We start from the raw sequence: 26,892 nt of genomic DNA on the forward strand, positions 1-26,892 counted from the left end.
AAAACGTCTATTTTCGACACTAAAGGTGAGACGCCAGTCGATTTTCGAGAGTTCTGTTTTTTCTAAAACAGTTCTCGTATAGTATTAGACATGTATATTGAGTTTCCAAAGAGTTCTGATAATTAAAACACAAATTATTTTAATTAATTATTTTACCCGAAAAACGTCTAATTTCGACTGTAAAGATGAGACGCCAGTTGATTTTCGACAGTTCTGATTATTATAAAGTAGTTCTCGTATAGTATTTGTCATGTACAATGAGTTTCCAAAGAGTTCTGATAATTGAAACTCTTACAAATTATTTTAATTAATTATTTTACCCGAAAAACGTCTATTTTCCACTCTAAAGGTGAGACGCCAGTCGATTTTCGAGAGTTTTGTTTTTTCTAAAACAGTTCTCGTATAGTATTTGTCATGTACAATGAGTTTCCAAAGAGTTCTGATAATTGAAACTCTTACAAATTATTTTAATTAATTATTTTACCCGAAAAACGTCTATTTTCGACATTAAAGGTGAGACGCCAGTCGATTTTCGAGAGTTCTGTTTTTTCTAAAACAGTTCTCGTATAGTATTTGTCATGTACAATGAGACGCGTCTCACCTTTACAGTCGAAATTAGACGTTTTTCGGGTAAAATAATTAATTAAAATAATTTGTAAGAGTTTCAATTATCAGAACTCTTTGGAAACTCATTGTACATGACAAATACTATACGAGAACTACTTTATAATAATCAGAACTGTCGAAAATCAACTGGCGTCTCACCTTTATAGTCGAAATTAGATGTTTTTCGGGTAAAATAATTAATTAAAATAATTTGTAAGTGTTTTAATTATCAGAACTTTTTGGAAACTCAATATACATGTCTAATACTATACGAGAACTGTTTTAGAAAAAACAGAACTCTCGAAAATCGACTGGCGTCTCACCTTTAGTGTCGAAAATAGACGTTTTTCGGGTGAAATAATTAATTAAAATAATTTGTAAGAGTTTCAATTATCAGAACTCTTTGGAAACTCATTGTACATGACAAATACTATACGAGAACTACTTTATAATAATCAGAACTGTCGAAAATCAACTGGCGTCTCACCTTTACAGTCGAAATTAGATGTTTTTCGGGTAAAATAATTAATTAAAATAATTTGTAAGTGTTTTAATTATCAGAACTCTTTGGAAACTCAATATACATGTCTAATACTATACGAGAACTGTTTTAGAAAAAACAGAACTCTCGAAAATCGACTGGCGTCTCACCTTTAGTGTCGAAAATAGACGTTTTTCGGGTGAAATAATTAATTAAAATTATCTTTTATTCTTTTAATTATCAGAACTCTTTGGAAATTCATCGTACATACCCAGAACTATAGGAGAACTACTTTATAATAATCAGAACTTTCGAAAATCGACTGGCGTCTCACCTTTAGAGTGGAAAATAGGCGTTTTTCGGGTAAAATAATTAATTAAAATAATTTGTAAGAGTTTCAATTATCAGAACTCTTTGGAAACTCATTGTACATGACAAATACTATACGAGAACTGTTTTAGAAAAAACAGAACTCTCGAAAATCGACTGGCGTCTCACCTTTAGAGTGGAAAATAGGCGTTTTTCGGGTAAAATAATTAATTAAAATAATTTGTAAGAGTTTTAATTATCAGAACTCTTTGGAAACTCATTGTACATGACAAATACTATACGAGAACTGTTTTAGAAAAAACAGAACTCTCGAAAATCGACTGGCGTCTCACCTTTAGAGTGAAAAATAGGCGTTTTTCGGGTAAAATAATTAATTAAAATAATTTGTAAGAGTTTTAATTATCAGAACTCTTTGGAAACTCATTGTACATGACAAATACTATACGAGAACTGTTTTAGAAAAAACAGAACTCTCGAAAATCTACTGGCGTCTCACCTTTAATGTCGAAAATAGGCGTTTTTCGGGTAAAATAATTAATTAAAATAATTTGTAAGAGTTTTAATTATCAGAACTCTTTGGAAACTCATTGTACATGTCTAATACTATACGAGAACTGTTTTAGAAAAAACAGAACTCTCGAAAATCGACTGGCGTCTCACCTTTAGTGTCGAAAATAGGCGTTTTTCGGGTAAAATAATTAATTAAAATAATTTGTAAGAGTTTCAATTATCAGAACTCTTTGGAAACTCATGACAAATACTATACGAGAACTGTTTTAGAAAAAAAAAAACTCGAAAATCGACTGGCGTCTCACCTTTAGTGTGGAAAATAGGCGTTTTTCGGGTAAAATAATTAATTAAAATAATTTGTAAGAGTTTTAATTATCAGAACTCTTTGGAAACTCATTGTACATGACAAATACTATACGAGAACTGTTTTAGAAAAAACAGAACTCTCGAAAATCGACTGACGTCTCACCTTTAGAGTGAAAAATAGGCGTTTTTCGGGTAAAATAATTAATTAAAATAATTTGTAAGAGTTTTAATTATCAGAACTCTTTGGAAACTCATTGTATATGACAAATACTATTCGAGAACTGTTTTAGAAAAAACAGAACTCTCGAAAATCGACTGGCGTCTCACCTTTAATGTCGAAAATAGGCGTTTTTCGGGTAAAATAATTAATTAAAATAATTTGTAAGAGTTTTAATTATCAGAACTCTTTGGAAACTCATTGTACATGTCTAATACTATACGAGATCTGTTTTAGAAAAAACAGAACTCGAAAATCGACTGGCGTCTTACCTTTAGTGTCGAAAATAGGCGTTTTTCGGGTAAAATAATTAATTAAAATAATTTGTAAGAGTTTCAATTATCAGAACTCTTTGGAAACTCATTGTACATGACAAATACTATACGAGAACTACTTTATAATAATCAGAACTGTCGAAAATCAACTGGCGTCTCACCTTTACAGTTGAAATTAGACGTTTTTCGGGTAAAATAATTAATTAAAATAATTTGTAAGTGTTTTAATTATCAGAACTCTTTGGAAACTCAATATACATGTCTAATACTATACGAGAACTGTTTTAGAAAAAACAGAACTCTCGAAAATCGACTGGCGTCTCACCTTTAGTGTCGAAAATAGACGTTTTTCGGGTGAAATAATTAATTAAAATAATTTGTAAGAGTTTTAATTATCAGAACTCTTTGGAAATTCATCGTACATACCCAGAACTATACGAGAACTACTTTATAATAAGCAGAACTGTTAAAAATTGACTGGCGTCTCCCTTCGACATCTATAGATACAGATATCCGATTATCTTAATTTTGGTTTAATTAATATTTTCTGCTTTTAGAAGGTAGAACTCTTCTTAGAACTCATGTAGAACTATAGATCCTATTCATTTCTGATCATTTCTGATACGGAAAATGTCGTAGGACAAAGTGAGACGCTGCGTGAAGTTGGCGTCTCACTTTGCACTAAGCAATTTTTTGGCTTTAACGAGCAGAACTATGTGTTTTACCTATCAGGAACTCTAGAACTATTAAAAAGGAAGTCAGAACTCTCAAAATATAATGAGTTTCCGCAAAATGATACGCCAACTTCACACACACCTCCAGCATCTCCAGGAGTGCCCGAGTATCGGAGAAAGTGTCCGAGAAGCGCGAATTCGTCGAAACCGGCGATTCAAATTGTGGGGGCCGTTGCTTGAGATATTGTAGTACCGAGACTATCCGCGTAACCGTCGGTAGTGTGCAAGAGTGACGCTCCGCCATGACACTTTTCGCTCGCGTCGCGATGTCACGTAAACACGCGACGCGCCAAGATGTCGCACGAATGAATTTAAGGGCATTTCAATGCGTTTAATGTCATTAATATTAGGACGCTCGCTTTCCCGGAATCGGAAAAGTAATTTTTTCAACGGATATTTTATTTGCATTTTTATTCGCGAATGCGATATCGAACGTGATCGAACGGGATCGAAAGTGCCGAATGCATTCGTGAGTGATCTAATTTTTTTCGTATCGTTTTCGTTCATTTCAAAATGTATCCGTGTGTAATGAAGTGCGAGAAATAATTATTGCAAATATAAAATAATAGAAAAAACAGTGCAGTGATCAGTGTATGTGCCAACCATATGGGATTATAGCAGAACAGCAATAGAACATTAAAGCGGATATATTAAAGCAGAGAGGTTTAGATCGACTCAACGCAATGTGAGTTTATTTTTTGATTATGTTACATTATTGTTCGGAAAATAATAATTGACTGTTATTTTTAGAAAAATAATAAAAACATTATATTGTTTACATATTTGAAATTTAGAAATATAAAAAAATATTTTGACATATTAAAAATAAAATTAAAATATATATATATTACTATAACATTGATACTAGAATTGAAATTATTTTGTTAATAATAAATTTTAAAAAATATAATTAAAATAAAAAGAAATTTTAACTGAATGTAGATAATAAAATTAATATCAATTCGATATAAGGAAATTTAGGATTGACGCAAAAATAAAATAATGAAAAATTTGATAATAATGTATAAAAGTTTATATCAATACATAATATTAATTTACAAATTTAACGCTTATCTTATGATAAAAAGTTAGATTAATTTTAGCAACTGACAACAAATTAATTTTGTTCATTATTTTCCGAACAATCAGTAAGTTCACCTTTAATTAAGTTTTGCCTATGTCTAAAATTTGATTAATTTGATGAATGGAAGTGTTTTAAATTTAATTCATGTATCTAACAATATTTATGCTACTGGTGCACTTGATGTGGCTATTAAAATGTTCTGTGTCTCTCTATAATTATATATTACACCTCTTATTAAATTTCCTAAAATAATTTATTGATGCAGATTACACGTAATCAAAATAATATTTGAAATATAAGATGTACAGCATTGTGTGTTGCTATAAGAATATTTAAGTTAGAAAATACTATTTATTTTATAATCCGAATTAAATTTTTAAAATTATTTATACATTATAAAATAGGAAAATTATTTATTTTATCTATTTAAAAAATATGAAATAAAAAAAGTAAATATTTTCAGAAAAAATTTGATAATTAAAATATATTGTTGTAATACTCTGAAAAAAATAGGAGAGAGAGAGAGAAAAGCATCAGTACTGTTTTCTTAGACTAATTATGTATGTAATGTAACATTTCTGCCATTCTTATTCGCAACATTTCATTCTTATTTGTTCGAGACACCGAAGGCGTCGAGAAAGAAAATGTTCGTTTTCAGAATAGCAGATGAAGAGAATTGACGTTTTTTGAACTTTTCGACACTCGTTAGAGTCGTTGCTCGAATGTTACGTTATTAAAAATTAAAAATTTAATCTATATTTACAGAATAAATTATATATCAAAATTTGAGAGAAATTGAAAAAGAGGCAAATTAATAATATTTTGAAATTGATCCTATTTTTAAATTTAGCTGAATATATATTATGTAAAAAAATCTTTATAGTTATTTAAATGCTTAAATGCAGAGCACTAAAATTTTTGTTAATTTTCGGGGAGAGAATTACTGGAGTGACATCTCTTTTTTTCAATTAACTAATATTAAAAAACACTATTATAAAAAAAGAACACCTTTTTCTATTTTTCTACTTCCATTTTTACTTATTAATATAAAATAAGTGTTTTTTGTACAAATACACATTTAATTTCTTTTTTAATAAAAATCCAAAGTAGCCAATACATTTTTGTTGAAATTTAAAATGAATCCTTCAGAGAAGAGAATGTGATTTCTTTGAGGCAATCAGAATTGCGATTATATATACGAGATCAATTCATTTCTATTGCTGCAAATTTGCAATCTGTTCTTAACTTGCTTAAGTAACTTAAGGAAAGTATAAGAAAGTGCAAACAGCGAATAGCGTCACACTATTAAAGCGATATAAAGAGCTCATTACGAATGATATGACCATGACTTTACTGACTCTCTTCCCGATAAGATAAGATAGGATGCAACACATACATATATTCATGAAAAAAAAATACGTTTCGTAACTTTAAAAGAATCTTTGCATATAATACAACATGTACAGAGAGCCATATATATGTGCACGCGCAAGCACGCGTTTACTTCTGTTCAGGTCAAGGTTGAAGCAAACGTGGTTTATTTTTAAAATGTCAAAAACAGAAATTTAAAAAATCGAAAAAAAGTTTGTGAAAATTTGTAATGTTTCAAAATCGGAGAGACTCTTAAATCGTGTGCAAAATAAATCTGCCGAACATTTCGTCAGGCTGGAGTTCGCACGTGTGAATGTTATGGTTGGTCGCCGAATTTACCTGACACCCCCGTCGGGTTTGACCCGAAATTTTCCCCGCAATTTTCGATGGCAACGAAACATCGCCCCGCTATACAAATTATGCCAAAGTGTTGGGTATACGTATAGGACGTGGCCAGCACGCGGTTTCGCGAACCGCAAATTTCAGGGTCTGTAGCACGATCGCGAGTTCTCGATAATTCGGGGTACCACCATCGCCACGTTTCTGGTCCCTGCAACAACTCCCCCTTCATTCCTGCCGGATCAAATTCCCCTCGTCCCTCCCGGAATTTCTTCCTGACCAATGTACCATCCCACGTAACCGCGTTACAGAACCGTCTCTCTCTCCAGGCGCTTCGTATATTTCGTTCATCAAGTATAACGGTGCTTCTTCAAAGAAGGCGGCAGGTGCGCGAGAAAAACGGCATTGAAACAATAAGAAGACTTATATATCAAAAATATCGTCGTAATACATTTTCGAATAAAGGAAATCAGTTTTACTTGGACAAACATTTTTCGAAAAATTGTTCCCAAACATAATAGAATATCGAATCGAATCATATATATTGAAAAATAAATGGGTTAAAGCTACCGAAAATGTATTCTAACTATTAAAAACAAATTTATAAAATAACAAAAATAATAGTACTATAATATATATGGCAATAATGAAATTCATAAAAAATTTTATGTATGAAATAGCTAAATAAAAATGATGAAATGTTCAATTCTTTGTAATTTTTCTCTTTAACAGATAATTATAGAATTTTTAACTCATGATTTATAAATCAATTTTATATTTAATTCGATTATACTAATCCCTTCATAAAGAGAGCTCGAAAAATGTCTTTTCCTTTTGAAGTTTCTCATTTATGGGTGATGAAAATTTTTCTATAAATACTCGAATTGCATCAAATAAATCTTCCTCGGAGATTCAATACCAATAATTTCAAACAATTTCGCTGATTAGAATAAAACATTATTTTTATATGATTATATACTATGTCTCTCGCATTTCATTGTCATCCCAGACTGAGATTTATAGTGTATTGTTGATTTATGCATCATTTCACGTCTAAAGTTAGCATAGAAAAGTTTCAAGGTGACGAGCGCGCGAGTCTCATACCAGTACGCCCTTATCGATAAAACACCTATTTTCTCCGCGTTCGATATTTCAACGACTTGTCAATACTTCAAGGTGCTTCTCTTTATCATCGACACTATCGACATACATACAAAGGCAGAGAGAGAGAGAGAGAGAGAGAGAGACTAGAGAGAGAGAGAGAGAGGGAGGGAGGGAAATTTTTTTCCTTCGAGAAAAACTATTTTATTTATTTCGTACCTTTCGCGCCAAGATTAGCATTAGGATTAAAAGCAACAGCTCTAACTTTTACTTCGAAGCCAGAGTTCTCATTAACCACTAGAATCGTCTAAGAGTCGAGAAACGCAGAAGTATTTTTCGGAACGAGAAAACCGGAAAACGGACTCTGCGAGTCCACACGACGATGACCCCGGAATATTTAATAGCGTTTGTAGTCGTTGACCCTTCGAACCGGCAAATACTAAACAGATGTCAACTAAATTCATTCCGGGTAGCGTCCGGTGTTCCTTGGCGCCGCGATAAATTCGCAGACGCCGCGAGGACTATTATAGGGATAGTTGAAACAGGGCGACCCGTTAATGAGTCCCGCGAATAAATACTGGTATTATTAACTCCGAGTGTCGAAGATCGATCGACTGACAACCGCATTCGACTTGGGTAAATGACGTAGTTTATGGAAGAAATATTTGAACCGTGGGATAATGTGCGTAAAGGATTTTTAGTAATTAAGGTTATATATTAATAAGGCGGATTTTTTTAATTTGTAAAATTTTTTTTAATTCCTTTAAAATAAAAAAAAATAAATAAAAGTATAGTAACACAAGTAAGAAGAAATAACCATTTATATTTATATCTTCGTTTAGATTATATATCTAAATTACTTAGATATTAGCTTGCATTATTTTTTAAAATTTAGAACCTATATATAGATGACTAATAATTTTAACAATTTTTATTATTCGTTAGAGAAGAGACGATTCTTCGTGAAATTGCAAATATTTATTATAATATTCACTCAAAATACTTTCTCTTTATTGTTACTTTGCAGAAAATTATCAATAAAATGTCAATCGTGAATATTTATTAAACGCATTGCTAATGGACGAATCGCAAACATATGATACACGTAATGCATTACAACATTTCAAAATAAAATGTTCAGATACTCAAATTGATACTGACAAAAAATACAGAGAAATTTTCTTTTATTTCCTTTATTATGTTAAAATATTTTAATATAAATCTAACAATATTTTGTTATATTTTTCGTAATACGCTGAGGAAAAGTTATTAACTTGATTAAATCAGTTGGGAGTTCGTCAAATCAATAAATAATAAAACCATAGAGTCAACCGATATAATGGTGTCGTTGGATGTCTCTTCACTCTACACTAATATTCCGAAGGAATTAGTCATAAAAGGTATAGAAAAGAGATGGAATGAGATATCGGGACATACTAATTTTAGTTTTCAACAGTTCAGGCATGCGATTGATGCAATATTGTGTTCAACTAGTTTCATGTTTAATGGGATAGCTTATGAACAAATTTACGGGAGTCCAATGGGCTCACCTCTCTCCCCCATACTCGCAAATATGGTGATGGAGGATCTTGAAACAGATTGTTTGTCCTTGCTTGGATTCGAAACATCTTGTTTCTATAGATATGTAGATGACATATTCATGATCCTTCCTAGCGATAAACTGTTAGAGGTGAGCGAGGTGTTTAATAGCTATCACCCAAGACTAACTTTTACTTATGAGATTGAAACTAATAATTCACTCAGCTTTTTGAATACAATTGTCCACAGGGATGATAATAAGCTCATAACTAACTGGTACAGAAAACCAACATTCTCAGGAAGATACATCAATTTTTTCTCTAATCATCCGACGAAATATAAAATTAACACCATTACCAATTTAGTTGACCATGCAATAAATTTATCTAATAAACGGTTTCATGACTCTAATTTAAAAATTGTAAAGAATATTTTGAAAAATAATTGCTTCCCGGAAAATCTCATTAATAAATATGTCAATGATAGAACCCACAAGCTGTCACAACCTATAAACAATGAGGATAAAAAAATTATAAAAGTAGATTCGACGGATGTTTCGAGGGAAAATTTCATCGTCATTCCATATTGTAATCGGTTCACTAATGACATATATAGATTTCTAAACAAAAAGAACCTGAACGTAATTTTTACCATCCCCAAAAAACTGAACTGTTTAATAAAATCGGGGAAAGATAATTTAGATATTAATAAGCAAACCGGCGTAGTCTATTGTATTAATTGTAACAATTGTGATTCTAATTATGTATGGCAGACAAAAAGACATCTTAGTACTAGGATTAACGAACACCGACGTAATATTAAAAATTCAGCGAGCAATTTTTCTGTTGTTAGTGAGCACAGAATTAATCAAGGACATGAATTTGATTGGTCGAATCCTTTAATTCTGCATAAAGAAAACAATAGAAGAAAAAGAGAAATAGCCGAAATGTACTTTATCAAGAAATTGAATTCCACTATCAATTTACAGAAAGACACTGAAAGCTTTAGTACGATATATGACAGTTTGTTTAGAAATTGAAGTAAAAAATTTTTAACATACATTGTTGGGAGCTATTATTAGTAGTTTAATATTGGTATGTTAAGGCAGGATGACATAAGCGAACCGAATATATCTATTTATTTATTTATTTATCTTTTTATTATCTTATACTTTTTATATTTTATTTTTTATATTTTTTATATTTTATTTTAGTAATTTGCCATATGGTACATCACAATGTAGTGAGAATGTAAATATTGTTAACTTTTAACTTTGACATAATTTTCGGCGTGTTTATTCGTTAGTACAGTGTGTTCAGTCGTGGCAAGATGACACAAGTGAAACGCAGTTAATTTACCATCCGATCTTAAGTTAAGTCTCACCGGAGCGTACTTTTAAATGTCAATAACGATATGCAGTAACTCATTGTAAGTCTCATTTGTTACATTTCACGTTTTCAATTTAAATGTTGATTCTGATTGCATGTACATTAATTTCTAGAATGCTTCTATTGTAATTTTGAAAAGGACCACAGCCCGTATGGTCGAAACGTCAATAAATATAGTTTAACAAATCTAATAGACAGCCAGTGTAGTCAGTTTAATATCTACTACCTTGATTAAATCATTCAATCTATTATTTTATTAATTGAACATATATATAAGTATTTAAGTCAAAACACATTATATTACATTTAATATGTTGTATTTAATTTAATAAATACTTTTATATGTTCAATTAACAAAATAGTAATTAGTTGAACGATTTAATCAAGTTAACAATTTTTTTTCAGTGTATCGACGTTCTCGAACTAATCTTTCTCTGTGTCAAATTACTGTCTCTGTAAAATTGTTTTTGTAAAAATATCTCGCTAATTATGCTGATAATTATTATAATAATACACAAATAAATTAATATTATCGTCATCAAGATGACTGTTTCATTAGCTAATGAGTATCTGAGGGCAACTGTTTCTTTTACGTAAGAGATAAGTACTGTCACCAAAGTGATACTTGGAATTAATTTTACGTGCACGTGTTGAGTGTTTCGAAATTCGATTTGTTGCGTAACAGAACCGTGATGATGACTGTTCGAACGGGCGATTTATTATTCGGCTCGAAATGAATTTTGTCGTAAAAGCAATAGAAAAATTGGCTTCCACAAGGTCGAAATTTTCCGAGATTTTATGCTCGACCGGCATAATAATCCGCGGCCTTTGGCTACAGGGTATAATTGGCAAATATCACTAGCCAAGTAACTTGAAACACGTACGTCGAATACATGTACAGACATGGATGTATATGTATCTGTGTGTAAATGGCGATACGTAAGTTGCCAATGCCTCGGAAACTGAAATAGTTGTGACTCGATTTAAAAGGAAAAAAAAGAGACCTGACAGTTAAACCTGCGTAATTATATCAATCGACAACCGCGAATTCTTCGAGCATGAATTCTTTTGTTCAAGCTTTAAAATTTATAAATATAAACTGACTGTCTGTGTGTGAAATATTTAAAAGAAAAATGTGTATGTACAATCTATGTAAATCGTGAAATTTTTTTAACGTTTCGACGAATTTTATTTTAATACATTAACGAAATCTCTGATCTAATTTTTAAATTGACATTGGTCTATTATATTTTTTGGATTAAAACATTGATAACAGTGATTGTCATTAGAAACTTGCTGTTTGTAGACATTGTGATTTAATAATAAAACCATTCCCCAATAATTGCGTCTTCGCAGATCAAAAATAGTCACGCATGATAATATGCAATATTATACATGAATATAATATACAATTCTATTATATGAATAAAATATGCAATTTTATGGTAATATAAATTCAAGATATATAGAAATTTGTATATGTATACCGTACTTAGCAATTTTATGTTTATTATCTAAAATAAATACGTGACATTCAAAAAGAATGTCCTTTCAAAAATATGCAAACATTTATATTATTTCAAAAAGATAAGTATACATTTCAAATTATCATTGTCCGATTACTTTACAGGAACGTGTTTTTTTCAATTTATTCATTTCATATATATATGTCTCTTGCTCAGAAGTAACAAGAAAAGCTTCGATATTAATATCGCAAATATACATATAATTCTTAGAAAAATGTATCCGCGTTGCACAATCGATGATTATTCCACTTGAATCTCTTCACAAAAGCCAAAAGCATTCACAATTAACAATATAAATTTCGTAAATATTATTCTCAATTTACTCTCTAATCATCTGCAACAACGATAACTTTATTCCAAACATCGTTGTATATCATTGTATCATGTTCGAAAGCGCAATATAATATTACAAGCAATTCGATACACGATGATACTATATCATTCTAAAATATAATTTTGGATAAAAGAGAGAAGGGAAAGTTTTCACAAAAAAAAAAAAAAAAAAAAAAAAAAGTACAACACGACATATTTGTCCGCGTGTTTGTCCATCAAAAACCGGAGAATTCCTTATCTCGTAACAATAACATGTCATCGCGTAAGGCGATTCGTGGAATAATCGTCGAGAGCCGGCGAACGTACTTCGGATACACAACGCACGAAAGGTCACGCGCTGATGTAAACACAAACGGCGCGGCGCGAGGCCAGGTCGAGAAATGTACGAAGAAATGTATCGTATTACACGCATCGACCCGCGAATCTAGGATCATTTACAATCGTTTCCTAAAAACGTATGGCCACTCACCTGAAGATCATGACAGCCGTTATCCCTGTGACTGGCAGCACGTATCACCCCCGCACGCCAACCCCACTCACTAATTTTATTCACCTTCAGCTTGGTGAAACCACTCACCGAGAGAAACCTCTTTCCCACGATCTCCTCGCGAAACTTGTACGCCATATTACGATCGGTACACCGCGGCGTGCCGAATCCGCGACTTCGGATCGCCACAGCCGGATCCGCCGGTCACCCTTTTCCTCGCACGTCCCCCTCCCCTCCCCCCCCCGAGAGTAGGCGCCCCTTGTGTCTCCCACCCCCACTGTGTGTTCCCGCTCCGTCTTCTCTCTCTCGCTGACTGGCTCGATCTCACTCTCTTTCTCGCGTTCCCCCGGCCCCCCTGTCGCCGACCCGGTTTTTCCTCCGAGGAGCGTGCCTCGCCCCCAAAAAACAACAACCGCGCAACACGGGGGGAGGGGACGAAGGCGACACTGTCACAAACGATCACTATTCCTCGACGGCACAAAGCACCACCGCTCCGCGGCCAATCTCTTCTTCCTGCCGCGCGCGATCACGAAGGGCCATTAAACAACAGAGCCATGAGGCGACGGCTCTCTCTCTCTCTCTTCCTTTACCAACACACACACGGACACTTTATTCCACACAGCCACTCCTTATTTCTCTTTTGCGTTCGGTGGATTCGCGTGCGCGCGCGCGCTCGCGAGAGACTCCTCTCTTTCGACGTGAAAACAGACTCGAACACGAGACTCGTTCGCGCACGACTTCAAGCGTACGTATACCTCTCTCCCACCTCTGTCCGGCGCGATTTTCGCCGTTCGCGTCTTACTTCACGATGTTTTCTCTCCGCTCTACGGCGATTCTTCTCCACGCCACCGACTGTGCGCGCGCATTTTTGTTTCTTTTCGGGGTACAATAATATTCTGGTATATGCGCGCGATCGCTCCGAGACCGATGTGACAAGAAACAGAGAGAGAGAGAGAGAGAGAGAGAGAGAGAGAGAGAGAGAGAGAGAGAGAGAGAGAGAGAGAGAAAGGAAGAAAGAATAACGGAGCAAGTATCACTCTCTCGCTTGACGTCTCCGCGAACAGAGGCAACTCTCGAACCGGAGCGCACTTTCAACTTCCGGAACGCACAGGTGTAACACTATTTGACATCATACACTACGCGACGGCGGTAAGCAACAAGGACTGCGAAAACGGTACCAATGTGAACGTGAGAGTGACACACACATGACCGTCCGGTGATATCGCGTAGCGCGCACTGCGGGCGAACGGCAGGGAGGCACAGCTCCTTCCCGTGGCCCGTACATTCCCCCGTCTCGCGCGCGCGCCTTCTCCCACCCTACTCTCTATCGCGCCTTCTCCCGCCGCCGGCGCGCTTCCCCCACCCCCGCTCTTCGCCAGCCGAGCGAGCGCGCGCTCTCTCTCCCCTCCTTTTTTCACGGCACCTCACTTCACCCCACTCCGCGTGGAGCGTCTCGCGCCTCACTTCGCCGCTATCCGTCGTGCACGAGACTGTCACGAAGGTAGGATACTTTAAGCTCGTAGTACCGACTGCGAGACGCGTGCGAGTGCGGTCTTGCACGCGCGGGTGGCGAGAGAGAGAGAGAGACGGAGTCGTTGTATGGAAGAAGATGCGAGGGGCTAGGAGGGAATCGTTGTTGCTTCTACCTTCTCCCACTGCGTGTGCGACACGCATATTCGCGTTCTACTCACTTATCGACGTACATACGCCGCATATAACCCCTGGGTTTTTCCAACGTTTTTTGTTTATTTTTTTCTTTCTTCTTTCTCATTGTTAGACGGATGAGCGAATATTTCTCCCCTGAAAATGCAAGTTTTCGTCTTTCGTTCGCGGAAATAATTGATTAGAAAGAAGGAGAGGGTTGTTTCGAATGATTTTTCATATATTTAAAGCGTTCGTTGTGTCTTACAATTAATAATGTAAGTGTCCAATGGATAAAGATCGCCTCATTTATTTGATTGATATTTTATTCTTGCAATAACAAAGTTGTAATTTCTATGTGATAAGAGTGATTCTTACACTGTGTTCTCATATTACAAAATATAGTTATCATAATATAACCCTAATATAAATATAGGTGTGATTACGGTATTAATTATATCTGCGTTATAAACGTTCCGATGTAATCGCGCGCGATATTTAAACGTCGCAACTTTCAATTCCATTATAGAGTTGCTCTGCGGTTACATTCCAAAATTCCGATTTGCAAATGTAATAACGCTGTCTTCCTCTTTATTTACGCGTGCAGTGCGATTATTTATGATATTGAGATGTTTGAGCTGCTGATATAATCTCATTCGAGCATTGTAATTGAAGAAATTAAGGAGAGAAATATCTTATTATTTGTTTTTTTTACACAAATTTTTCAAAATTTTTATACTTATCTTTAACTGAAATGTGTATACCTATTATTTTTATTGGCAAAGTTTAATCATTTGATGAAATAATTTTTAATTTTCTAAGCTTTTGATTTATACGTTATTAATATACGGAATATATTCGTGATATAAATCAAATTTTTCATTACTTTATTTTGATATTATTCTTCTTCTTCTTCGGTGAAAAATTTATGAAAAGATGTGGACACTAAAAACCTTTTTTTTATGTTCCGGTATAGGAAGCTTTACGTATAATTATTAAGATTTCTAGTCGACATTTCCTCCTTTTTCACTACAGGATTTGTGTTTGTTTGCAGTCTCGCGGTGAACCAGAAGACGTTTTTGCCGATGGAATTTCCCTGTTATTTTTCTCTCTTTTTCTGTTTTCTTATCCTAGTTTTTAGTTTTCATTTTCTTTTCTCTCTTGTGACCGGAAAATTTGTGTGTTTACGCGCTTAACGGATTGCCGGAAGACGTTTTATGGTTGCAATTTTTAAAATCGGTGAAACGTTTAAGAAAAACCTCTAGTAAAATGCATTGCATAATATAAAATGCCCTAATTAATATAACGTTGTAATACAGCGTGTCGATGAAATTTAATAATAGCTTAAAGAAATTTATAATGCTTCCACGTTATTAAAGCTTTTTCAACAGTTTTCAACTTTTTTATTCGTTAAAAATAACTTTTTTTACTTGCTTGTTTTTTTTTTTTTCAAGATGTTTATTCATTATAATATTGAACTTTGAGAAACTGTAATAGTTAATTAACAATGACATAAATTATGTTGCAAAAAAATATTCGAATATAACTCAATAATATTATATCGAATATTCGATATATCGAAACATAGTTGGCTCTGAATTTCGATGCAGGCTCGAAAGTTCAAATTCAAAAGATAAAAAATATTAAATTGAAATGAAAAAAATCTACATTAGCTTCCTTCATTCGATTAACGCAAACGTCATATAGAAAAGATGGACAAACAAATCGGATGAATTAGATCTAATATTTCTGAAGCAAAAATAGACTAACAATAAATGATCGTCGATTATTGTGTCTGTTGAACCCGCCGAGGTATACGGGGCTGACGTGTCACGTGATGAAAACACGCCGTGACGTCACACGCGCAGTAGCAGGCAGCCAGCTGCCAGTCCAACATGGCTGACCTGTGAGCAGCGGTGCTACAGACGGCCGTCCGCATTTAGTCGTTCGTTTCTAGCCGTTCGCGCGCGTTCCGCCGAGCCGCAAGAACCCGTTAATATGATATCGTCCATCGTCTCGCGTCTCGTAATGTGAGTATACGATCCCGACGTCCGGTATCGCCGTAAAAGAGTGCTTTGTGTGCCGACTTGGGTCGACTATGCGACCCCGGGCCATCGCCATCGTTCGCCGTCCGGAGAAAATCCGGTGCGGTTTATTTTTACTCGCACGGCGGCTCTACACGTGTCGTCGAGATGCGAGATGTTCCATTGGATTTTCGCGTCTAGTGATTTTCTCGTCGCCTGCTGCGTTTCGGCCGTTCGCTCGATCGGTGGTCCGTCTCTATAGATACCGCGCATATATACGTTCTTTGTATATCTGTCCCTCTCGCTCTCTTACCGCTCGATCCCGACAGTTCGCTGTCATGACAAAGAGAACAAAAGACGAAGACTGGAATTTGACGCATCGCTTGACGAGACGATACGATCGGTTTTGTCGTTGAACGATCATCAGTGAATTTTCTCTCTTTCTCACTCTCTCTCTCTCTCTCTCTCATCCATGGTGGAAGATTGTGTCATCGCGTCCAGATATTGAAGAGAGGCATTTCCATGTTTGGTGGGATCCTTGATACAGCGGAATCTTCGCGGTGGATACCAAGGAGTGTCGCAAGAGGAGTATCGCCGGAGAAGTTTAAATCCACGAAAAGAAGGAGGGGCAGAAGAGGAAGGACGTCGACCGGATCCGGAGTAAAGGTAGGATAAATCAATGTCACTGACATTTTCGAATCAATGCGCAGTAGAGAATCGGTTAACGCGACGAGAACAAGCGATGATATAACGCGGAAGAGATAAGGGTCTCTCGCGCGAGTGATGATAAAATCGTAATTCCTAATTAATGCGGCTAGTTGAGTCAGCGTCAGAGTGAAAGCGAGCGTTAGTTTTGCAACAATCTGTTGTGGTGAGGACGTAAGAACCTAACCTGACCCAACGTCACTATGTCAAAATATATGCAGATGTTACAAAACTTCAAGCGCGATTATCGGTATATTACATTTGCTTGCGAAAATCGGAGCAGCGAATGCGCAATGACGAATATGTCTTATTAAGTATTTTTATTAGAAGCATTATTTGATGTTAATATTAGGTATATAAATATTTGCGCAGAAACGTGATAGTTTTCTCACGTTCTTTTTACATTTCCACATGTCAGTGAATTAAAAAAAATGATATAATATATATTCTCTTATATTTTGGATAAAAAAATATACAGATAAGATAAATAATGATCTGTAAATAACAGGCTGTATAAGAATTATATACTATTGTTCATAGTAATATTAGCAACTTGAAACAAATTGATATAAATTTTAATTTATTATTATACACATTTATTAATCTCACATGCCAAAATACTTTCTATCGGAGAAATGAACATTAACGATGCTTTTTTTATATGGAAAATATAAAAGAGCCCAATGATTTTTAAATTATTGATCGTGCCTAAAATTTGTTAGAATCTTCTATATGTATATAGAGCGAAAATCTTACTTAATTTTTTACATCAGTTCGAAATGATTTCAATATTTAAGATATATTTTTCGCGTGACGCATACACGACGAGATGTTTAAGAACATTGACGTTCTTTTATAATTGGAAAATAATATAATAAGGTGATCGTTGGAGCGAATGAAATGTCAAAGCAATCGCGCGCGCGATAAGCAAACGATGCGTCCCGCGGCGTCAGCTGACTCGAAAGCTACGTCACACAATAGCGCAGGTCATTGCACTCTTCGCTCTCCCTCGCTAAGAGGCACGTTTTGTTTACGGTGTTGTCCGAGTGCGCTCGCACACTCACGCATGTCCCCGCTCGTGCGACAATGTGCGTGAAACGTCCGCCCCGATCTCTCGTCCCCGGCTTGTCATGTGACTCACGGCCGCACGCTGCACTTGATAATAAATTAGAACGCAATGGAGAAACGCCATTCCGAGATCTGGTACAAGGTAAATCAAGCGGCCGAGGAATCGCGGAATTTTTTGCACGACACAGAAAACCAAAGAAAAGTTGTATGAAATCTTTCAAACATTGATATACGAAGAAATAAATGTCCATAAATATTATAAATCTCATTGTCAGTATTAATGATAAAACTCTGCTAAATCATATTTTAATTTTTACTTTTGGTTAAATCCAAAATGTAGCAAATACTACAAAAAGAAATAAAAATCGCAGTTCGGTTTACAATATTAATAGGTACGTATATTATTAATACATATTAATACATGGAGAGAATTTTCTTAGAATTTACTCTGAAAATCATGATAATCGTGAGACAATATGATATTGGAAGAATTTTATAAGTTTCTCTGATTAAAAAATATTTACCACAATAGAAAATATTAATACGTACATAGTAAAATTAATAGAATATATTTTATATCTTATTGTGGGAGATATTAATATTTTTGTTGTGATAAATATTAATCATAGAAACTCATATAAAATTCTTCCAATATCATATTGTTCCACGATGCAAGATTTTCAGGGTGAATTCTAAGAGAAAATTCTCTCTGTTGTACATACGTATACATTAATATAGATATATATAATTTTAAAATTGAAAATTCACCAATACTTTTACGCGTAATATATTCTTGTATATATAGAAGAGGGATTCTCGAGTAAAATATAAAAAGTGTTTCGTAAGTGTATTCGGTTTACCAAATGCGTTTCTGCTATTCCACAACGCCACTATGTATACATTTCCTTTAGTGCATACTCCATTACGTGCCATCTATATTTGCATGCGCGTTTTATGGTGACTTTATAGAAAATTTAAAAGCATGCCTTTTTGGATATATACAGAATATTTCAAAAATATATATTCACGAGTAACAGTCGATTTTTGTTTTAACTGTTTAATTTTGACTTTAAATATCTTGACAATCAAACTTCAGAAAAAGAAAGGCTCATTATTTACATTAAAGCTCACATTAATTGAGAAAAACAAATTTGTATTCTGTTAAAATTCTAAAAAAATTTAATTTATCAAAATCTTTTAATTTTATTTAAATATTTTCATTGAAATAAAATTTTTCTTTTTTCTTCTGTAAAGATTTTCTACGCTTTTATATTCTATCTATGTGTAAAGCGAACTAGATTTTTGTTAGTACATATTGAAGAACTTGATTGAAGAATATCTTTTAATCCTTTAAAATCCGAACAATTTTATTCCAAAATTACTTTTTTAAAGTTCAATTACAATAGAGCTTCAATAAAATAGAGGCTTTTAAAAGATTTTCAAACCGAAACCATTGGATTTCAAAGGGTTAAATTTCTCATCTTGCTCTTCTGTGCATAGAAAGCGCGCAGTTCGATCGACACGGAAATAGCACTCGACATCGAGTACGACATCTGCATCTAACAATAATGGTCGATCTTTTCGCAATATAGTTTCTATATTCCCGTACTCTTTCCGCGCGCCTCTGATACTTTTGGCGAATCCTTTCGGAAAAAAGTCATCGACAAAAAACAAGCATATCGAGAGAGAGAGAGAGAGAGAGAGAGAGAGAGAGAGAGAGAGAGAGATGCTTCTAGGTACAAGGAAACTTGGTCGTTCGTTGGATCGATGCCCGGTTGGCAACAGGAGGGTGGTACTCCATCGTCGTTATACGAAGGGCGCTTATATGCAACCGTATACAGTTTCTTCATTACTTGCATAAAAATATTTTTATTTTAATCGAATTCTTTAACTCGAAAAATTTTTAATTTTATCTTACATATCACACACAAACATACACGCACAAACTTATTTCTCTTTGAAAGAACGTGATAGATCGTACATAATTTCGGAAACTCCCAAGTTGAGTAACCCATAAAATTAAGGTCCCCCACCGTCGCATTTATTAATTAGTTATATGCTAATTTGTTGTAGTAGTCTGGATTTTGTTGCTCCGATAGCAGCAATGTAGGAGAGACTGGCTTGATATTAAACTTATACATATAATATGGAATTATATAGATATTAAACACAATAGATAATTTTTATTAAAATTTGTCTTATTATGACAAAAAAATGATGGAAATCAGAGATTTTAAAACAGGATTCATATTATATATGAAATTCATTTTAGATATGCGTGCATAATGAATTTTATAGATTATAAATATCATTTGTCTTAATTTGCTTTTAACTTACAATTACCATGTAAGGAATTATATATATAAGTATTCAAAAAAACAAGTAATGGAAATAAGCTAATTAAGTAAGTGATATAATTAAAGCATTTGAACAAATGTTTAAAAGCTCCGAATTAAAAATTCGCGACACAAGCGTTTCTCTATCTCTCTCGCGAGATTTTCATTAATAATATAACAACTGTTTAAAATAATTTCCAATGACGTCGTAACACTTTATACGTGTGTGCATTCGCGTTTGCCTTTCTCGAACGTACACCTACGGGACTAGAAGACTCCTAACACCGGTGCAAATCAATATTCCGTACACCCTTGTACGAGAGATCGCGTTAACCTTTCTCGCCCTCACACAAGCTCGTCGTAGCGCCCTCGACGTCTACTCGACCATCGTGTGAAGGGCGGCGGGAGCTTGTTTAGTTCTCCCTCCGGTTTTGTCCTATCCCTCTCGTCGAGTCGACAAGAGCAAAATAACTGAGGGGTCGCATATATTTACATCGGACCGCGCAAAATTCTTCCACATCGCGGAAATGCGACTCTCGTTTATATATCTATAATTAACGCTAAAATCAATAAGTATTTTGTTATATATCTTATTTTATCTATTTTGTCGAGTTTAATGATATAAAATGTAAAATATAAAATATAAATATATAAAATATAGAGTTTAATTCTATAAAAACTTGTAAAATTCAAAAATTTTATTTTAAAACTATCGGAAAATATATAACATATATGTATATTAAAAGTTTTAATTAGCTTGCAATGTAAACAATTTTATTAAACATATTGTATTCCAGTATATCGTTATTAATCGAATTTTACAGAAAAGAGCAAAGCATTATTTAATGAAATCAATATTATAAAGATATTTAAATAAAAGTTTTGTTTCATATTGGAATATGTTTAATTTATTCTGAAAAAGATCATTATTTATTAAAATTTAATAAAATATCGCGAATTATTAAATATTTATTAGAACCAAGATATATTTAGTCAAAATAATTATTAATATAGAGAAATGTAATTGTTATGATATTTTGCTTTAGTGGATTGTGCATAAAATAGCTCTTGTATGCTGTTCGTGTAATGTTTTAAAATTTCCAAACTCGTGGGATTAATATAATAATAACAATTGTAGGAATTATGAATGTGCGAAAAAATAAAAACGCACAATATATAAAAGATAAGCGAGACTATTATATCACTAAACTAAAACTAAACTACATTATACATAATTTATGATTTTCGCTCGTAAATTCCATGCTCGCTGGACATCGTTGATCTCATAACCCGCATTCTACGTTTATTTCCACTTTGCATATCAAGAATAACGACCGCGTTATTACCTCACGCGCTGCATCCGGCCATGCGGCGACTTTTCAAGTCGCGTGGATACCCACATATCGTGATACGCAAAAACATAATCACATGCACGCGCGCGCATGTGTTTGTATCAGGAATCTCTACATTCTAAACACAATTGTATCGTCGTACAACTGGTCAGGTTTTCTTTTTTTGTTGCGCTCTCACGGCGAAGGGAAATCCACGTGAAAAGGTCTCAGATATTTAAAGGCTTCTCTCGCAACAATGTTGGAAAAGAAGAAAAGAGAACGAGAGAGAGAGAGAGAGAGAGAGAAGGGGAAAAAATCGTGTTGATGCAGCGCATTAATATTCCTAGCCGATTCTACTCCGGAATTCTCAGAGCGGAGTCTCGTGACGTCATTGCCCTCATTAGAATAATTGAGAATGCGCCGCTCGCTAATTACGAGATGCAGGAGTCCCCCGGCACTCGTGACGCATAATTTTTTTCCGTTGTCTCCGACGTCGAATACGAAAACTCAAGCTTCCGCTCTGAAAATAAGAAGGAAAATTCAGTGGGACTTTGTCGTCTTCTTAATTATGGCGGTCTTTCCAGTAGCAAACGGGAAAAGTTTTATTTATCTATGCAAACAGTTTGTGTGTATATACTCTCGACAAAAAAACAAATCGGAGACATGCGTTAATTATAAATAAGATCTACAAGAAAAACAATATAAATAGAATTTAAAAAATGTAGAAAATAGAAAATTGATGAAACATTTATTAATTTAAAAATAATTTAGGAAACTATTTCTTCATAAGTCACGACAAAATAAATGATATATATTTCAATCGAATAAAATTTTATACGTAACATACATATATGCTTCTATGAAAATAATCAAAAATAATTACGGACTTTTACTAATCTAGCGCTTTACAATTATAAATTTTCTCATCATGACAGCATTTAGCTATCAATATGCCGGAAGACTCGTGCATATTGATTGTTCCGTTACGCAGATTTATAATTACACGTTTGAACGACCAATCTATAAGTACAGATGTAAATTTACGATAATAAAAAAAATAAAGTGGTACGCGAAGCGGTTTACAACTTTATGTTAACATCTCACGACGTGCAGCCCGTCATTAACGGTCATAGATTAATATTAAAATCCATTCATGTATCCCGTAGCATATTTTATCATCATTATCGCAATGACCGAAGAAGCAATTATTCGCGGGAACTTCATCAACGTTAAGGATCCCGAGATTACGTTGTGATTTGCATCTCGATTTTCTTGTTCCAATTTAATGAAAAATATGTCATGGTTTGAAGGTCTAGTAATAATCTTGCGTATAATTACATTAAGTCTATCTTACTTTAACTTTTTAAATCTCAAGAAACTTTCGCATCTCTCTCTTTTTTTGTATGGCTTGCATATTCTTTTTTGAATAATATTTATTAAACTAAAATTTTATTTGCAATGCATATATAAGCAATCAATTACTGCATGTCTATATAAATAATGCATTCTGGCATTATATTATTATTTAGTATATTTCCTATTACACATTTAGTTTCCCAATTTTGTTTTTATTTTATTGTATTACTTAAATAATTTGAAACTTGTATGCGACGTTATGCATCAAGCGTTTTATGAAAGACGGCGACATCGTGTCGAGCTCATTGTACCCGTATCATTATTGTATGATCCGCGAAGCTTGAATCTTCATCGGCTGTCAGTCACGTTATCAAGAAGCGAATCACGCGAGCGACTCCCTTCTGAAGTGACGCCATCATAATGAGGAGGATATTGAACCACAAATATAGTAGTCCGTGACGCAGCTATGCTCTTGTACGATTATGAGAAAATGGAACGACTGAAGGAAGAAAAAAGCTTACATAACAAGACTCGAGACCGGATATATTCCTGATTTAAAAATTAAAGATTCGCTCCTGTTTCTATGGAAGTACATAAAAGTGACTCTAACAAGACAAACGGAGAATAACTCCCCCTAGAGAGTAGAGATATCGCGAGGGAGAACACAGCGCCCTTAGCCTCCTCAAAGTTTTCATCCTTCCCTGATTCCGTGGTAGGAAAGAGAAGAGGCTCTCGGAACCCTTTTTCGAACCGTGTTTTCGGCGGAATGCGAGACTCCTCGCCGAAGTCTTTGCACGCCCCGTTGCTTCCTCGCCGTCGTGATTTACGCGTTCTTCCTCTCCTTTCCGCTCTCGTATATAATTACGCCATTTTCTCGCGGGGCGAATCGTATTTCTTCGTCCCTGGAGACGCGCCAGGGAGTAAAAGTGCACGTCACACGGGGGTGCACTGTTAGAGCATGAAGAAGATGGAGTGGGGACCAGTCCAGCGAAAGAGAAGACGAAAAGGGAGGAACGGAGGAAATAGAAGGACGGCATGCACACAAGTGAGAGGGGGGGTGGAAGGGTTGCCACGAAAGGGTGATGACCCTTTGGGCGTACCCCGAAACTCTACGTCCTGATATCGCCGCGCGATGTTCTCCCTCACACAAACAAACAAACATACACACACAAACCATCTCTTTCTCCATATATCACGCTTTCTCTCCTTCTCCGATCTTGGCTCTTTTTTTTGCTCCTTCGTTCAGCCCAGATCTTTCTCTCTCTCTCTCTCTCTCTCTCTCTCTCTCTCTCTCTCTCTCTCTCTCTCTCTCTCTCTCTCTCTCTCTCTCTCTCTCTCTCTCTCTCTTTGCTCCTTCGTCTACTCGTCCTTTTATCTCTTTCGCGGATGGGTGGTAGTTCGAGCGCGTGGGCAGACGGGTATAGAAGAAAAAGGAAGATCTCGCGAAGATTCGAACGCCGAGCATTCGAGACCGTCGAGATATACCCCTTCGGGATTTCCTTTCCTCGGCGAGAACGCACGTTTCGCGAGAGCGTGACAAAAGGATAGATACAACGGTTTGCTCTGCAATATTTATCGATGGAGGTGGAACGTACCTGTGCGCGGACTGTCCGGATTGTAAAGACTGATTCGAATGCAAGCACTCCGATTGCGGACTCTGTGAAGTTGGCACGGCTTTTTTCGATTTTCAAAAAAAACATATGAGTTCTAGTAGCACTTTTAAGAGTTCTAGAGTTCCTGATAGGTTTCGCAAATAGTTCTGTCAATTTAAGGTCAAAAAACGAATTTTTTAAAAATGTCGTGCTAACTTCCCGTAGCACGACACTTATGCAAAAAAAATTTTTTATTCATGTATTTCGATAGTTTTCGACGAGATCTAGAGTTCCTGATAGATTTTAACAATAGTTCCGGCGAACTATGCATTCTACGAGTTAAAAAACAAAATTTAAACGATATTTGTAAAAATTTTATCTTGTTGTGCTAATAGAAATATTCATTTCTCACGGCGCAATTTGCGAGCTCTAGGATAGTTCTGACCTCCAAAATAATGTTCGACAATAGTTCTGTCGATTAACCATAATTAACTTAATTAATTAATAAGCTATTATAGCACGACATCGCGGAAGAGTGTCGTGCTGGTAGAAATATCTATTTCTCTGGGCGCATTTTACGAGTTCTAGGATAGTTCTGACCTCCAAAATAATTTTTGATAATAGTTCTGTCGATTAACAGTAAATAACTTAAATAATTAATAAGATAATTATAGCACGACACTCGAGCAAAGAGTGTCGTGCTGAGTATATATCGCAGTTCTAGGGGGAGTTTTGGCTAGTTCTCGTAGAGTTCTATGCTCTGCAATTATTTTTAAAAATAGTTCCGGCGATTAAACATTTTTTAATAATTTTTAAAATTTTTTAATGTCCGATTTCAGCACGACACTCGAGCAAAGGGTGTCGTGCTGAATATATATCGCAGTTCTAGGAAGAGTTTTGGCTAGTTCTCGTAGAGTTCTATGCTCTGCAATTATTTTTAAAAATAGTTCCGGCGATTAAACATTTTTTAATAATTTTTAAAATTTTTTAATGTCCGATTTCAGCACGACACTCGAGCAAAGGGTGTCGTGCTGAGTATATATCGCAGTTCTAGGGGAGTTTTGGCCAGTTCTCGTAGAGTTCTATGCTCTGCAATTATTATTAATAATAGTTCCGGCGATTAAACATTTTTTAATAATTTTTAAAATTTTTTAATGTCCGATTTCAGCACGACACTCGAGCAAAGGGTGTCGTGCTGAGTATATATCGCAGTTCTAGGGAAGAGTTTTGGCTAGTTCTCGTAGAGTTCTATGCTCTGCAATTATTTTTAAAAATAGTTCCGGCGATTAAACATTTTTTAATAATTTTTAAAATTTTTTAATGTCCGATTTCAGCACGACACTCGAGCAAAGGGTGTCGTGCTGAGTATATATCGCAGTTCTAGGGGAAGTTTTGGCTAGTTCTCGTAGAGTTCTATGCTCTGCAATTATTTTCAATAATAGTTCCGGCGAGTAAACATTTTTTAATAATTTTTAAAATTTTTTAATGTCCGATTTCAGCACGACACTCGAGCAAAGGGTGTCGTGCTGAGTATATATCGCAGTTCTAGGGAGAGTTTTGGCTAGTTCTCGTAGAGTTCTATGCTCTGCAATTATTTTCAATAATAGTTCCGGCGAGTAAACATTTTTTAATAATTTTTAAAATTTTTTAATGTCCGATTTCAGCACGTCACTCGAGCAAAGGGTGTCGTGCTGAGTATATATCGCAGTTCTAGGAAGAGTTTTGGCTAGTTCTCGTAGAGTTTTATGCTCTGCAATTATTATTAATAATAGTTCCGGCGATTAAACATTATTTAATAATTTTTAAAATTTTTTAATGTCCGATTTCAGCACGACACTCGAGCAAATGGTGTCGTGCTGAGTATATATCGCAGTTCTAGGAAGAGTTTTGGCTAGTTCTCGTAGAGTTCTATGCTCTGCAATTATTTTTAAAAATAGTTTCCGGCGAGTAAACATTTTTTAATAATTTTTAAAATTTTTTAATGTCCGATTTCAGCACGACACTCGAGCAAAGGGTGTCGTGCTGAGTATATATCGCAGTTCTAGGGAAAGTTTTGGCTAGTTCTCGTAGTAGTTCTATGCTCTGCAATTATTTTCAATAATAGTTCCGGGGAGTAAACATTTTTTAATAATTTTTAAAATTTTTTAATGTCCGATTTCAGCACGACACTCGATAACTATACTATTGCTCGAGTGTCGTGCTGAAATCGGAC

General features: G+C 34.8%; 2 protein-coding genes across 3 annotated transcripts in view; one reads left to right on the plus strand and one right to left on the minus strand.

Annotated features, from left to right (window-relative positions):
- Positions 1-12,866, minus strand: part of Kdm3 (Lysine demethylase 3) — a 315,578-nt gene extending 302,712 nt beyond the window's left edge. Inside the window, 1 exon segment of the mRNA XM_085484998.1 lies at positions 12,610-12,866. Coding sequence (XP_085341124.1) covers positions 12,610-12,765 — 156 coding nt within the window. The 5' untranslated portion in view covers positions 12,766-12,866.
- Positions 12,867-15,848: 2,982 nt separating this feature from the next.
- The window catches only part of LOC114938827 (uncharacterized), a 41,686-nt gene continuing 30,642 nt past the window's right edge, over positions 15,849-26,892 (plus strand). The window contains exon 1 of one of the 2 annotated variants that reach the window (XM_029312945.2): positions 15,849-16,298. In XM_029312945.2, coding sequence (XP_029168778.2) covers positions 16,267-16,298 — 32 coding nt within the window. In that variant the 5' untranslated portion in view covers positions 15,849-16,266. The other variant, XM_029312943.2, reaches the window with a different exon arrangement.

This window comes from Nylanderia fulva, unplaced genomic scaffold (genome assembly GCF_048542155.1).
Source record: "Nylanderia fulva isolate GAGA-0341 unplaced genomic scaffold, ASM4854215v1 Scaffold33, whole genome shotgun sequence".
Classification (NCBI taxonomy): Eukaryota; Metazoa; Arthropoda; class Insecta; order Hymenoptera; family Formicidae; genus Nylanderia; species Nylanderia fulva.